General features: G+C 44.9%; 1 protein-coding gene across 1 annotated transcript in view; it reads left to right on the top strand.

The window, feature by feature from the left end:
* PAIP2B (poly(A) binding protein interacting protein 2B) overlaps window positions 1-16,415 on the top strand; it is a 28,221-nt gene that overhangs the window by 5,678 nt on the left and 6,128 nt on the right. Inside the window, exon 2 of the mRNA XM_088128850.1 lies at window positions 13,584-13,747. Within this exon, the coding sequence (XP_087984976.1) occupies window positions 13,595-13,747 (153 nt within the window). The 5' untranslated portion in view covers window positions 13,584-13,594. The remainder of the gene's footprint in view (window positions 1-13,583; window positions 13,748-16,415) is intronic.

Genomic DNA, 16,415 nt, shown 5'->3' with positions numbered 1-16,415 from the left:
GGTATCAGTACATAGTTCTCCCTGCTTGAGATGCGCTGAAAGAAGGGTCTCACGAGAATTCTTTGCTACGGGATACTTGGAGATGCTGTGACAAAGGAACGTGGCTTTCCCACCAGCATTTCTGCTCAGTTCTAGTTTGGTTGCTCTGAATTTGGCCTCACGTCAGCTTTCCTAGATAGTGGTTTCCTATGAAGCGGTCTGGTAGCTTGCCTCGTCTCAGGAGGTTAGATAGGCATATTGCTGGGCAAGGGAGTTTCCTTTGAGATGCATTCTAGCATAGTCTCTTGTGTGAAAGAAGTATGTCAGCTAGATTTCTCTGGTATTGGGTATAGTTGTCTACTTGGCATAGTAATCGTTGTAGTATTAATACAGTACTGATGGCAGATTTCCTTCCCGAAGATTCTGTGGGATTAGTAGCAGTGAAATAGAAATGTGTGAGTTTGTATATTTCAGCCACATCAAATAGACGCCAGGCTCCTAATACTATAGGAGAGAAGGGTTGGCTTGTGTAAGTGACTTGGACTGCTGGAGGCTGAGATGGCATTGTGTATTTTGCAGAAGACGTTTGCCTTCTACAGAGAGTTGAGCAAGAAGGGGGAAGGGTGGGGGTTCTCTGGAGTTGTCTTGACTTAGTCTGTTGCCAAAAAGGTAGGGTGAGAATCTGGACTGCCGTACAGCCAGTTTTCTGCAGAATGGAAGTGGTCCATAGCAGAATGAAATCTAAGCAGACTGAACTTTTCTTCTTCTTTAAACAAGGTGTTAAAATTGAGATAGATTCGTCTACGTTTTCATCCCTGGTGCATACCAAGGACGCATTTGTGTTCTTTGATTACATTCTCTGGCAGAAACAGCAATAATTCTTGAGGCTTCTTAAAGGCTAACGTATTTATTGTAGCACAAGCTTTCATGAATCAGAGCTACATGAAAAGTTATCTTGAGACGGGTGTTAAGTGGACCCTCGGTGCAGGGTGGATTAAGGGGAGCTCAGACAGGAGTGAAGTGAAATACAGTGGAGGGGAAATTCGGTGATGGTAATCTTGGCTGGCCATTCTTGTGAGTTAGGGATCTTTACAGTGGTAAATCGATTAAAGGAATAAGAAACCTTGAATTATGTTTTAGGTTTTTATACCCCACTTTCTACTTAGCACATTACTAAGTGAACATAAGCACTACTAAAATCAGTAAGTTTAAATAATCAGGAAATACACTGAACGTTTTAATGAACTCTAGATCACCCAAAGAGAGCTACAGTTCAGAGGCAAGAGAGCAAGTTCCTGATGTAAAGCTTGCTTCTCCCATCGTCTCTCTCTCTCTGTCTTTTAACTTTGTTTTTGTAAGTATTTTACTGTTTTTATGGTTTTTATTTGTGAGCTGCCTAGGGTCACCTATGTAGTGAGATGGGGAGTGTATAAACTTGATTTATAGATAAATAAAGATTTGTGAGAAATTGCACTACCTCCATTTTCCTTTTATAGATGGGACTACATAATGCTGGGATGCGTTACTATCTTATAAGGGCTTGGATGTAGGTGGTGTTTCTCAATCATGCAACCTAGAGATGGCTGGGATTGAATCTAAGAAGTAGAGTGCCTTCCACCCTATCTGATGCCTTCTCCTTGGCTGTTACATCACATTATTATGACTGTTGCTGCTTTTTATCTGTCTTGCGTGTGGATTATACATGAGCCCCTTCCTTTCCAATAATTGGCCTTTCAGAGAATTTTTAAATGGCTGCCATGCATTCCCTTTCTTTTCTCTACAGTATGCGATTCCTCGTTCTCTCTTTCTTCAGCCTCAGACATATGGAGGTGCTCCACCCTTTTCTCATGTGTTTTAAACAATTTGTATTTTGTAACTTGCCTTGAATAATATCCAGCTTCTCACAATTGTTTCTTAAATAATGGTGTCCACAATTTAACACTGCAATGTGCTGTGATGATTGGGTGGATACAGAAACTCAGCCTCTTAGATGCATTTACTGACCTGGATTTTTGCAGCTGAGATATGGTAACCTGTGTGTATCCTCCTCTTCTCCTCCAAGGGTCAAGCCTTGTCTCTGAATAGGACACTCCAAAAAAACCCCCTGTAACTCCTGAGGCATCTTCCAGGACTCCATCAGATTGCAATCCTTTCCCCTGCAAACATGTTGTGGCTCAACCTTGGCTTATTAACCCTTTTTTCTTTGAAAGTTATCCTTGTTACCTGGCCAGCAGAGCTTTATCCTTCATGTAACATGAACATTGTAGTACAAGTCTTTTTGGTCAAGGGAAATAGTTGGAACATCGAGGCTAATATTTAAGAAGCTTATAATTAGAGAATGTCATAAGCTTTCTTAGATGACAGCCTATTCACCTTTCACCACCCTGGTGGCCTCCAGGGTTTTGATCCTACCTCCCATCATTGAGAGGATATCAGATCAGAGAAGACTGACCTGCTTCCTCAGTACCTGAATGTATCCACTTTTCATAACTCATTTCTCCTTTTTGAAATGTGAACCCAACAGATTCACGTTTTCCTTCGTTCAGCTGTTTTTCAGCCTCCCCTATTTATATGTTTGTCATATCCTTTTAGTGGGATGCCCACCTCACCGCTTATGTTGGAGTGATGCATACATTCTCTCAGTTCTTCATCTATATAGCTGCCTTTCTTTTGTGCACATAAGGGTAAGCTAACAGTAAGCAGTGCAGCTTTCCAACATATGCAGCCTACTTTGCGGCCTGTGTCTGGGAAGAAGTGAAGGTGGCAGCACTGATCTCTGAAACAACATTGCTAAATCCAACTGATTTTACCTCCACTGGCAATTTCAACAGTGTTGTGGGAGTTAAGTAACCCCGGGCCTTGGGGAAGAATGGTGGTGAGCCCCTGTAAGATTTGGTTTTGTTTTTGATTGTTCTTTTTTTCCGGATGCACATCTCTTTGGTCTTTCATTGTATTGTTTCTGCTATTTTTATAGTGTTAAAGCACTCAAAGTTGTTTGGAGTTGGGTGCTTTTAAATCTGGGTAAATGAATGAATAAAGAGAGAGGTAGAGTTTCTCAGGGCGAAGATATCAGTTATTGTGCAATGTTCAGGAAGAGTTGGGTAGTACTTCTTCCTACTAACAAATTTTATTCAAAAGTGTAAACTCACTAGTTTTATGCAGCTAAAATTTGTTAGTTGGAAAAGGTCCTGACTCCACATGATTTTTGCCACCATAGACTAACAGGTCTCTCTTCCTGAAATGTACAATGCTCAGAGTTAGTTGTAACTGGAGCAGCCTGTAGTCCTTTAAATAAATAAATTAAACCAGAAGTCATCCAGCCTCAAGGCCCAGAAATGCAGGGTAAAAATGTGGGAAGGATCTGAGAAAGAAGCACCGGAATTAATCTGTAGGAGATGTGAAGAGGAGATTGCGCCTTCATGTTGAGACAAGGCAGTCATCTTTAGTGACTCTTTCCTAGGGTGTAATAAAGATTCTTTGCTGTGTGTCAGAGAGACTCAAGCTAAGTAAGAGTAAGTAAGACCTAGTCAAGCCAGATCTAGTCAAGTGTCTGGGAAATTCTTCAGAAGTCTTCCCAGGGTGCTGACAGATGTTGTGTGAACTAAGTCTGGCTCAAAATACTTCTGTTGCTTGATCTGAGATCTGGTTCTATTGCACCAGACACACCCACACATAGTTTTTTGTGAAACTAAGAAATGAAGTTTCTTTTCTTAGAAGAACATTTGAATAAATGGGCCTATTTCATCCATACCTCCTCAGAAGCAAATCCCCTTCTGTAAATTACTGTACACTTAATTTGTCATGGTTGTGTGTTAGAATAACATAGTTCTGTCAGAAGAGAGTGTAAAACAGCAGTTGTTAGTTTAAACCTTTTATGGCAATGTTGTCAAGCTTGCCTTTGAAACTTAAACAAGGTTTGAGGGTTTGCAGGTTTTCATGGGGAAGATTTAAATAAGTACAACTTTCAATGCTACATTTATGTTTCAGTGCACCTTAGGTACCCATGCGTGCAGTGGTAGCTGGGATTCAAGGTCTGGGTTCAAACTTTCTGCAGAAAGTGCAAACTTTTAGCCCAAGGCTTGCTCCTGGTTCTACTCTGCTTGATTGAAGCTGCTCAGTTGATTTGTTGGCTAAGGCAATAAGCAGCTACCCCTGCCTCCAGGTGGATTTAATATTCAGTTCTGAGCAGGACATCTTAAAGTAGGTTCTTGTCTAATGTTCTTAAAGGGTAGCTGACTAGCCACATCGTTTTTGGATTACTGGATTCTGCTTCAAAAACATACTGGGCTCAGGAAACATTTTACAGTATATTTATTGAGATTCCCCTGGGTTTGCAGTCATGCTTTGCAGGCTTGCAGATACAGTAGGTGTTTCTCAACCTTGGCAACTTTAAGATGAGTGGACTTCAACTCTCAGAATTCCCCAGCCAGCTTGTTGAAGTCCACTCATCTTAAAGTTGCCAAGGTTGAGAAACATTGCAGTAGACACTCTCTGCTTCCCTGTGGCAAGGAAAAAGCATTGTTTTTTGGCAGACAAGCTTAGCATTATTTTTCTTAAAATATAAAAGAAGTGACACCTTTGAGTTATTTTTATGGATTTATTTATCAACTGTTGCATTCTCCTTAGGCTGTGTTTATTTTGAAAGCCCTGTATTGTTGTTCATGAGATATTTGATTAAACTCCCAATTTTTGGGGTACCTGTTGCAACTTGTATTCCATTGCTGGCATGTCTGAGATGAGGATTAGGCTGCTGCTGCTGATGATAATCCTGCAGCAGATGAAGAACCCGCGTAGGCCCTGCACATTTACACCCCTTGCTTCGTTACCTCCTGCATGTTAGCAGGGTGTTTTTGTTTCTCTGACAAGGGCATATAAGGAGCATGCAACCAACCATTCTCCCGCTTCTCAAAAATATTGTTTGTCCTCCCACTGATTCTCCTAGTCATGACCTGCATTTTCAAGCCGATTTCCAGCATTTAATATGAGAGAGTAGGATTTTTTTTTTCTTAACAGAAGCAGCCATCTTTAGGGTGCACCATTTGGAGTCCACAACCAAATTCTGTAGTTGAACGATAAAATTGCTGTGCAAAATCTTACATATCTTATTAAGTTCATATATTGTATTAAGGGATGGTTTGTTTGTCCACAGTTCGTTAAGTAAGAAATAGTGTCTAGGTTCAAACAACTCACCAGTCCCAAACCAAACAAATCACACTATGGCTTAGCATAAAGTAGGAAGCTAGACTGTATCTGTACCCAGTTATCCAAGACCCAAGAGATGAGGGTGGAAGGTGGCTCCCTCTGCTCTGCGCTGGTTTGTCGCTTTCCAAAGCCAAGGCCTTGCCCCCTTCACTTTTTAAATAGGGAATGTCGAGGGAGAGGTGAGGGACAGGGACACCTGTGATTGGGGTCCAGCTTCAGCACCTATAAATAGCTCAGCTGATCACTTACAAAAGGAACCTCAGGTTGCCCCTTCCAAAGGGCGGCTCTTTCTCTGCCACCAAAGCCATTGCCTGATCCTGGTCTCTCTGCACCACTCAGTCCATTTTGCTGCTTGCCCCAACCTGGTACAACAGTGCCAGAATCATGGGGTGTGAGAAATACTGCAAGGCGTGCATTGGTTCTTGCATGGCCTCCTTCAAAGTGATGGAAAATCCCGTTTTTGTTTGTGATAAGAGACAGGAAGGTCCAGTTGAAGAAGGCTTGTTGGAAAAAGTGTCTTGTCTGTGGCAAACTCAGAATATTCCCAGGCAATTAGCAGATAAGCACTAAGCGGCTCTTGTTTCTCTTCTGACTCTTGAAATAGTATACCTGATTTGCATAGTTCTGAGCAGAGTGGTCATTTTAAATCTATTCGTAAGGCCCTAGAAGAAGACGCCTGTACAGGACAGGCCAAGGGGATGCCTTAATCGCCGAGCTTCATAGGGCCCATTCAGAGCTTCCGCACAGCATTTCTTGCGCCATTGTCCCCTTGTACTTTTTGGGGAGGAAAAGGGCTAACTTTGCTGTCGGTCCCTGGAAGCTGCTTTTGGTGTCCGCTCTCTGACTTGTCCTGGCCATAGGGCAGCTTCATGCCTTCCAGGTCTCTAAAGTTGTTGCACCCTGAAGATTCTGCTGTTAGCTGAACAGCCCCAGAGTGCTTTCTTTAATTAGAAGGTTCCCTGTTGGCTGCATTTCACTCAAGGAGGAGTTTGCTGGCTCTCAGACCATTTAGGCCCCTTCTAAAAACCCGCCCTGTTCAACAATGAGCTTCTTTTTAAAGGCTCTTCTGGGGAGCCTGGGAAACCATCCATCCCTGTGTTGTGAATCTGGTACCTAGATTTCTAAAACGGTCTCTTGATTTGGGCTCTCTTCAAAGCAAGTCTGTATGGCCATTGTGGGGAGACCTTGTGCCATGGAAGCCTGAAATCTGTGGCCTGTAACAAGAATGGGGTCCGTTCAAATTTAATGTTTCTGATCAGGTAAGCTCTGGAGCGCTCAGTCCTTACCGTCTGGATGGGTGTTTTTATTCAGTCCTGACTCTGAAACTGATAAGGGTGAATTTAAGAGTTTGCCTAGATACACAACAAGACTTGTGTACAGATAAGTGAGTGGGCTGTGGGATGAGAGTTGGATTACTCTAACAGACTTAATTTCTGAACCAGCCATAAAAATCTTCCATCCTGTCATTCGGCTTGGCAGGAGAAAGGGTTTTGTACTAGCACCATCACACGTTGGTAACCTCCATTTCTAGTCAGACTGTTTAGAAAACATTCAGCATTGGAGGCTGCCTGGTAACATCTTTCAAGTTATTTACAGGCTATTAGAGATCTTGTCTGTAAGATTTATTTATTTTTTAAAATCAGAACAAAGATGTTTCAAGTGCTGAATTCTGTCCCCAGCAATATTAGGACATTGTTGGTATGAAAGGGGAAGCGGAGAATTTTGTTTCTCATTGGGAGCCTTTTGGTCCCAGTTAATCTTAGTAGCAAATGCTTCATTTTTCATAAGGTAAGGCTCAAAGCAGAGGATAAATCCAGAGTGGGATTTTATGAGCACAGCTGAGGGGTCAGTTGTGGGCAGGGTTAAAGATTATTATTGCTTCTTTCCTAAAGCCTACTGGGTGCCTGTGTGGCCAAGATTTGGGCATTGATCCATTCTAGTACTTGCAAGTAAAATAAGAGCCTCTCCAGCAAGCCCCCCTGCCCCATGAGACAGAACAGATTCCCCCCACACACACACACTTTCTGCACAATTCTGCAGAGCACTTGGGCAGTTCAGACTAATAGGGAGCAGAGAGCCTGCCCCAGCTCTCTTACACAAAAAGCTGGGTTGGGCACAGCTCTGAGTAAGTGTTTTGTTTTTAAATGTGGCTCAGGGAGCTTGAATTGAGGTTTAGAAGTAATCCAGATCCGAATTCTGCTGAATCTATGTTGGTGATTTGGAGAGTTGTAAAAAGGCAACAGCAAACCACCTCCATGCTGTTGCCAACAAAACTGTGTGGTGGGACCTGGAATCTCCATGAATGAATTGGGTTCAAGGGAGGCGTTGCTTTTTACTTAGGTGCACAGGGCCACAACACAAATGAAGATTATTCCCCCACACACAACTTCTTTTTTTAAGGTTGGGGAGAGGTGTTGCAGGACTGACTTAGAGTTCAGCCTCCTCTCCAGCAAAAGAACCTTGATGGGGTCTGGGAGGATATGATCGGAAACGCTTGCTTCCAAAAACTCAGGTACACAAATCCTGCCTCCTTCTTTGGCTTCACGTCCATCTCCCACACCTGGATTTTCACACTCCCTGTGACCATTGCCAGTTGGAAACAACAAATGAATTTTACTTCATTTTGCAACTCCCTAGCTTCTGTACCTGTCCTGAAACTGAACAGATTTCAGCCCTGTAGTGCAATCTGTAGTTTCTGCCTTATAATGCAAACTGCCCTCCCCTCCCCAAAAAGAAAAGAAAAGAACCCTGGAGAGGATGGGAAAGCAAAGAGATTTCAAATGATCTGAAAACTCCTTTTCTGCAAGAACCACAGCTGCCATTCTTCTGAAACTTTGCAAGCTTTTTAAGTCAGGGCTATTTCTTTCCAGATTCATAACATTTACCCACTAAAACAGGTGTCTGAAACTCAGATTTTCAAAACTCACATGAGGACTAGTTCATTGGCCAAGGGCCATAACATTAAATCCTTTCTGTTGATAGAAAAGTCTCTAGCAGGTCAAAACGAAGAGTATTGTAGTTTACCATGAAGCATAAATGTATTTTTAAAATTTTGGGAAAAAAACCTTAGGTATTTCAGTTTGGTCACTTAGCTGGCAACATTTTTCATAACCATAACTCCATTATTTGGTTTTATGAATGGGCTGATATATAATACTGTTTTTCAAGAACATACCTAGGATGATACAATCTGGGAAACCAATCCCACTAAGAACACCCAAATCCTGCTATCTTTTTTTTTTGCCTCTGTCTCCTTGCTGAGCAGAAAGATCTTTTTTTTCCTTCAGTCTTTTTCTCATCCACTTTCCCTTCTCTTCTCTTTCCTGCCAGAACCCTTCCTCCTTCAAGCGGGGAGATCTTGCTGGCTTGTTTGCCGCTTTTCCCATTCCTTGCCTGGCAGAGAGGCCTTCTCAGCAAGGCCTGCAGGCCTGCCCCCCCTCTTCCCTCTCTCTCTCTCTCAGGCACCCTAGCCTCATGGCCTACTTTCCTTGACCAAGTCTGGCATCTTTGCTGTCCCTACCCGGAGAACCCAGCCTCACCTCAGAAGCAGGACGTACCATGGAGCGTAAGAGAGGGCAAGGCTCTGCCACTCAGCACAAGACATTTTAGGATGCTGACTGCAGTCCCAGCAAATTCAAGCCCTGCTCATGCAGGGAGACATGTGTGGGTCAGGCTAAGGAAAGTTGTTAAACCACCCCCAGGCTGCTTCTCTTCCTTGAAGTACTTCTGGTGGCCCAGATTATGCATCCTTGTGGCATTCAGTGCCCTGGCCTTGCTGGACAGTGTCGTCAGTGCCTAAAAAATCTTATTGCAGGCCCCAAAAAATGTTTTGGAGTTGTGGGTCTGAAAGTTTGCACAGAAAAAAGAAAGATGCACCCTACTTTTTTGTAAACCCCCCTAAAAGGGTTATTTGTCCATAAATCTCTGAACTTAATAATTTGAAGTTTGTAGGCTTCTTTCTCCAGAATTTGCTTGTAAATTCCATCCAGTTTTTATGTTAGCAGTCTGTTTATTAAATAGATACATTAAAATTTAAAAGCACTTAGGGAAATCTTGAAATGTGGCACACTTTTTCTCTTAGTGAAGGGCAACTATTCCTGCAGATTTCATCTACGTATGTCAGCAGAAAGGGGATGTGGGTGCTGGCTTATTTCCGTGGCCAGTTAGATTTCCTAAATAGGAATCGTCCCAGATTGAATTAGAGCAACTTCACATCGGCCGTGGGTCAGTGAAGCAGTTTTCCAAACTAGCATCCCACCTAAATCTAGTAGCTGGCACACACCTATTTTGGATGACTGAAGTGAAAAAGCCAAACTTTGTCTAAAGGGGAAGTGTATTTTGAGTCAGAAAAAGGGCAGTGTCTCTGAAGGACATAGTCTTCAGGTCCTCCTTCCTGTCCTTGATCTCCAAATCCTTTCTTTCCTCCTTGGTTGGTTGAGATGTGCCATGGTGGGTATCTCCCAATCATTATCATGCTTTGCAAAACACTTTGCTGGGCATACTCCAATTTTTTTGCCAGAGTATCTAGCCGCTTGTTGACCAGGAACATTTCGTAAACTCTTCTCAGTTAAAAGTCCATGCTTAGTTGTTCTGTCAGAGACTACAGCCAGGACACAGCAAGTTCAGTTGCTGCTTTCTCCAGCTCAGGCCCCTATTCCCCCTTGCTTGTTCCTCAAGGCCAGGAAAACTTCCTGCGCCCCAGTTTCTTACAGCCCAGCAGGGAACTTGTTCCTAGATGTCTGCTCCAAGGCCTCCTTTGAGGGGGCGGGGTGTCGAGTGAAGACTTTTAGCCCATGTGCCACTGTCCATTTCTGGCCAATAGAGGAACGAAGAGAAGAGGCGAGGCAGGTGACTTCTCTGCAGCCACAGGCCAGGCCAGGCCAGCTGATTTCTCTGTGAGCTAGGCCAGTCTGAGCAGCTGGCTACAGATATTCTTTGCCTTCCTCCTTTCCATCATCATAGAAGGACAGTCTCTTATCCATGAATGACCACTGTCTGGAAACACCCACCCCCCACTCCTGGTTGATCCTTGCCAGCTGCCACCCTCCAGGTCTCGCCAGATGTCATAGTGGATTTGAGAGCTGAGCTGGCTGTGGATGGACCACACTTGCCCCCAGAAGACTGTTTTCTTAAAAACTTCATTTCTTTGCCACCATATGCTTTTCGATAATGACTGCCTCAGTGAGTTCTGATGGCCTCTTCCTCTAAGCGAGGCTTGTTGAGCTCTGCTGCAAGGCTTCCGTAGGAGACGGTTCCACGCACCCCTCCCCACTAGAGTGCTTTCCTCTCTCTGGCTCTGGCTGCAGCCCAGCCAGCTCCCTTTTGGGGTTTCTCTCGCTAGCCCTCCCCTCAGCATGTGGGGTTTCCATGATCTCTCTGGTGATGTGGTTCCCTTTCTCCTGCCAGTTCCCGCTCTGCAAAGACTCTCCTCTCCAGGGCCTCGTCACAGACAAGCCTGATTTATGGGCCATATGGCAGGAGCTACCGCCAGCTCACAGCTTTTGTTGCTCAAACCTGGCAAAAGGCTGGGAAAGCCTGTGGGCTGCTCCAGAAATGGCTGCAAAATCCCACCATGGGTGGAGCCACAAGGAGGAGAAGGCGTCTGGGCTGGGCTGGTTCTTTCTTTAGAGGAATGCATTGTAATCATCCCCAACCAGCCAGGAAAAGCCGACTTGACATTAGTCACTGAAGAAATGGGGCCGGGACCAAGGAGTCGCTTTGTACTTTGCTGGCAGCAGGACTGTCTTGAGATTCAGGGGCACTATTTTTCTTCACAGATTCCAAAGCTGAACTCTGACATTTAAAACAGCTTTTCTTTGCTATGTGCTTTCTACGTTCAGGGGATCCTTTCCCACATAGATTAGCTGAGGGAGGAATTCCTTGGTATATGTATGTGTTGCAAAGGACGTAGATGTGTGGATGGAGACTCCTTCCACACAGGCATTATGGCCCAATTTATCTTAATCTTCCCTGTCTCCCAGGAGCAGAAATAGGTCAAGCTCAACTCCTGATAACTTCATTGACACGTTCATACAGTTTTCTTGGCAATATTATGGAAGTGGTTTGCCATTATATCTTCTGGAAAGTCTTTTCAACCTCCCAGTCTCATCTGTAACCCTTGGAGTTCCTGAAGATCTCCTGTTTGAGTACTAACTTGGCCATTTTTCAAGCTCAGCCAAGACTAGAGATGTTGCCACCTGCTCTAGACATCGGCTTAGGTACCCGTTGGTTACATGGACACGTGTGTAGTTTTCTTGGCAACATTATGGAAGTGGTTTCCCACTGTTTTCTTCTGGGGTATTTTTCAGCTTCCCGTTCTGGTCCACATTTCTGAGATTTCCTGAGATCTCTCACCTGAATACTAACAAGGTTGGATCTTGCTCAGCTTTTTCAAGATTAGCAAGGCCAGTTAGGTTTGTTGGCTGCTTGTTCCTTATGTACATAGGCAGAGTAGATCAATCCAAGAAATGGTATTCTAGCTGTTGCTCGAGTACAAAATTTGTATGTGAAGAAGTCTAAAATCTACATCTGCTTATTAGAACAGAACTTTGTGTGTACTGATTCAGCAAGGTGCACAGAAAAGAGGTGCAAATTTGGTTGGTTTTTACTCAGATCAGGTAGGGGGGATTGTTTTTTAAAACAATTATAGATGAGAAGCCATCCTAGTTATTCATAGCCCAACAGGGGTCTCTGTTGACAGTATTCAGGTGCTGAGTTTCATGCAGGTTCCATTCTGCATTGGGGTTGGGGTTACTGTACCATCTCCTTGCCAGACCTTGGAGTTCATTAGCCCCACCGTCCCTGAATTTTGCAGCTTTGGTGGGTAAGCTGTTTGTGTGCTTGGGGGAGCAGGAGAAATAAGTGGTGTGCAAGACAGATTCTTCCCATGACAAGCAGTGAGCCACAGGGTCTTTAAAACCTCCCCCACTCCCCCAGTCTTGCTATTTCTTTTTCCACTGGCCCAGGTACTCTCATTTGACTAGATGAAAATTCAGCTCAGCTGGGAGTTCTATGTGCATCTACTTGCTGTTTGAGTCCCATCGACTTGCAGAGACTACAAGACAGTCATTCAGCTGTTTAGTTGGTAGCTCTGCAGCACCTAGCCTTCCTAGGAAGGTAAGGGCTGCCACCTCTCCAAGGACCGCAAATTTGTAACGCATTGCTCTAGAGAATAGATAAATTTTGTTATGTCAGGCAGTGGTTTTTGGGGAAGAAAGTTTCTCTGTTGGATCTGTATGTTCTCCTTGTGGTATTTTGTGTGGCTTTCACTTCTAAACCTCTAGCTCTTGCTTCACTCAAACAGCTTGCTGGAGTGTAGCCTTTCCTGAATAAATAGTAATAAAGTGCTGTTTCATTTGCAGAATACCATATCTCCCCCCCACCCCCAAGAGAACCCCCTACAAAATCTAGGCCAGGTGCTGCTTTGCATAATCTATTCCATAACTGTCAGCCTTCGCTGCACAGAGTTGTGTGTAGGGAGAAGTAAGGGGAGGGAACATTAGTGGCCTGAACTCATAACATCAGTTGACCACCTTGCTGAGATGCTTTATGACTGGGGTAGGGTTCTAGCTACTTGGGGTAGTATAGACTAGAGCAGTATTTTTCAACCTTCTGACTGGGGAATTCTGGGAGTTGAAGTCCACACATCTTAAAGTTGCCAAGGTTGAGAAACACTGGACCAGAGGCCTACAGTTGCTCTCCAACATCACCCTAGCTCCACCGGACCCTCTGGCTGTGGCCTGTTCTTTCCCCTCCCTTCTTCCTGTATTCAAAGTCAAAAGCAACACAGGCTCAGACTTCAGGGAAGAAATGGCAAACTCATGTGTGGGCCCTGCTCTCTGGGAAGCCACCCTTCATGGTGCTGTTGTGGCAACAACACAGTGCCCATGGTATTCTCTGGATGTGGACTTAAGTGTTGCTTCTTGCCTTTAAAGCCTGTATTAATGTGGAATATTGGGCTACCTGAAAAAACTTGGCTATCTCTCTCTGTGTCTTCTTTGTTGAAATCTCCACCAGAGAATCTGCAGACATGAGAGATGGTAGCCAGGAAAAAAAGTCTTCTGTCTGTAGGCTCTGTAGTGTTGAATTATTTTCCTAGAGAGCCTTTTATAGTGTGTCATTTTGGTGCAGGTTTTTTTCCCAAGCATTTTAAATTGAGCTCCTTGCACAGTATGGGTTTTATGGAGCTTGTTTGCCCTACTGGCTTCTGGGAGTGGTGAGGCTCCGTGTCTGGTTGGGGAAGTCAGAGCTAAAACATAGATCTGAAAGGCAGTATTTGGGAAGCTGTATCAGTTGTGTAGCCAGGAGAATGGGGAGGAAGAATCCTTTTTTCTTAGCCCAGAGTTTTGGTGGCACTGCATCTGTTCTGTTAGTTAATCTCTTCTTTCCTGTGCCTTTCTTAGACTCTCTAAGGATGAATGGTTCCAATGTGGCCAACACAGCCCCCCCTGCAGCCCCCCCTGCAAAGTCCAAGGAGGACCAAGTAGTGAATGGCCATGATGAGAAGGAGAGCAACCCCTTTGCAGAATACATGTGGATGGAGAACGAGGAGGACTTCAACCGCCAGGTGATGCAGCAAAGGGGCCGAAGCTAAGCGTTATCTTGCTTTTGAAGAGCATTTCTACATACAAACACAATTTTTCTGGCTTAGGGGGATAAAAATGAAACAAATGGAGGAGATTGGGCCATTACGTGTCACAAACAATAGGGTAAAATGAGTCTTTCAGCAACAGAAGCATCATTGCTCTGTGGCGTGGTCTGTTGCCTTGTGTGTGGTCTCAAACCGTTGGGCCTCTGGGCCTTCTCTTTGCTCAGCACTCGGGTGAAAGCTGTCCCCTGGGCTTCGTGGTTAGGCAGGTGGGTGCTGCCAGTTTGGATGCCCTTCCACGAGTGTAGAGTCAAGCGAGAAATTCCAGCTCTGAGTCTGTGAAGTGAGAATATGAGGCAGGAAGCCGAGGCTTGGAATCTCATCTTGGCTAGAACTCTGTTCAACAGTCTTGGACAAACTGTACACACTTTCCTCCTCCCTTCCCCTTACAATAGATTTCCCAGCCTTATGAGACTGAGCATATGCAAATCCCCTGTAGATAATTCAACGGATAACTTAGGCTTGTGACAGCAACTGGACTGACAGATTTGGGAGGGAGAGAGGCCCTGGAGGAGCAGAAGAAGCATCACTGGGGAAAATGAAGAAGATGCGTGCAGTGGAATTGCTCAGACTAGTCACTTGTGAACTGCATCCAGCCCTACCATCTTTTGAGGTGTTCTAGGCCTGAGACAGCTAGCAAAATAGTCTCTGAACCTCTTAATCTATTTTAAATAATTTAGTAACCCACTTTTCATGCGCTCCAGGCAGCTTACAGCACCCAAGTTTGAAAATAGGATAACACTACAGAATCCTCAAAGTAGAAGCTATAAGAATAGATCAGAATTCAAATGCTTTGCGAAATCAGAAACAAACGAGAGAGGAGCAGCTGTCCCACTGCCAGGGCACCACGCAAGAGTTTTAGGGCGGCTGCTCTTAATAGTGGAATGCTAAGATGCCTGGAACAGGGAAACTGCAGAAAGCTTTGACCCGCTAATTACAGGAAGCAACAGATCCAAAAGGCCGTGGGACTGCAACTTTGGGAATCTTTAATTGCGAGCAGCAGGGCCTTGAACTCCGCCCACAAAAAAACCAGTTGTTGTCAAACCGGCTGGTATGCTCTCCCTCTCCGCAGACAGCAGACTTGCCTTCAGCGCATGCTGCAGCTTTGGAGTCACCTTAAGGGCCAGGCCTAGGCTGGGCTGCCGCAACACTAGCATTCAGAGGAACCACGAGATTCTGCATCTGACCGGTGGACTGCAGCCTTTGGATGCAGGTCTCCAGTGGCAATTTCAAAGCAGAGTCTGAACGCTGTTCGCTCTCGCCTGTACTCCTGACTTTCGAGGCCCTTAGACTGTTGTTGCTGTTGTTGTTTTTGGAAGGAGCCAGTATCTCCCAGATTCAGGGACCAGGATTTCCTAGCAGGGCTGGACTAGCCTAATCCTGGAAAACCCTGTGGCTGAGTTTACACAGTGCCCTAAGCTGGGTTGAAATGGGTTTGGCTAGTATGTGATTCAGCGTGTTGTGGAAGCCAGGCCTTCACACTGAGCCATAATGCTTGTTTGAGCGTGCTACGCCTTCTGAACTCAGCAACAGTACTTTTTTAATCCAGCTTTAGGATCTTCTGTCTTGTATGAATTCAGACGTATAGACAGTATGTAGCTGGATGTGCCATTATTCTGAATGGCAGAGGGTGGTTTCCACTGTTCATAGCTTCTGTACTTCTCCCCTCACCCAGCTTTCATTTCTCACTGACCTCTCTCTGTTCTAGTCCTAATCTTCCTGCCGCTTCTTTTAGCCAGGGCCTGCTGGCTCCTTGGATTCCCCGCTGTGGGGTGGAGTATTTCTTGCAAACTGAAAGCATAGCAGGAATCCCCTGGAAGGCGAGGGGAGCCCCTCCTTCGCAATCGGGGACTATGGAGAGATGCTGTGAGGTGGGTTGGAGGCTGGCCCGCAGTATGATCCTCCATGTCCATGGCTGCCTGGGCTCCTCCTCTCTGGCTCCTCGTCCACAGTGCTGCCATCAACAAGATGAGAAGGGCTTGAAAACTCTGAAGCTGTTAAAATCCCACAGAATGATCCTGGGATGAATAAAAACATGTTCCAGGAGGGTATTTTCTGTGACTACTGGTTGTGAAAGCCAATGTTTAGTGTCACTCAGAAAGAGATGAGTGGATGTGGGTATTTTAGTGTTCATGTAAGCCCAGAACTGCAAACCACAGTGAATTCCCCAGCAGGAGAGGCAGAGAGATGCTTTTTGTCTGGGGGAGGGGTTTGCCTTATGCTTCCAAGGGGTGCTTGGTGGAAAACTGATGGACATATTTTTTTCACTTGATGTCGAGCTTTGCTTTTTGCCCACAGTCTCCTCTACGGCCTGAGGCAGGATGAGGGAAACCAATCCATTCCCTTTGTTGCTGCTTCATTTATGCTTTGGGCCGCTTGCAAAATGACTTTCTGAGCATGTTTTTGGAATGGCAGGTGAAGTCTGTAGAAAGTTCAGCCCCTGTGGATTATGAGAAGAAGAGAAGATGAGAGTCTTCCAAGAGGCCCTGTAGCTAGAATGAGAACATGTGGTGGGGGTGGGGGGGGCAAACTTGTGCCACTAGCTGTATATGAAGAGCTTATTGGTACAGCTTCTCTCCCAAGTCCA

The sequence above is a fragment of the Python bivittatus genome, unplaced genomic scaffold (assembly GCF_059951505.1).
Source record: "Python bivittatus isolate LINGU-HERP-01145 unplaced genomic scaffold, Pbiv_v1 ctg000740_np1212, whole genome shotgun sequence".
Taxonomy (NCBI): Eukaryota; Metazoa; Chordata; class Lepidosauria; order Squamata; family Pythonidae; genus Python; species Python bivittatus.
This window is presented reverse-complemented; position numbering and strand designations above follow the sequence as displayed.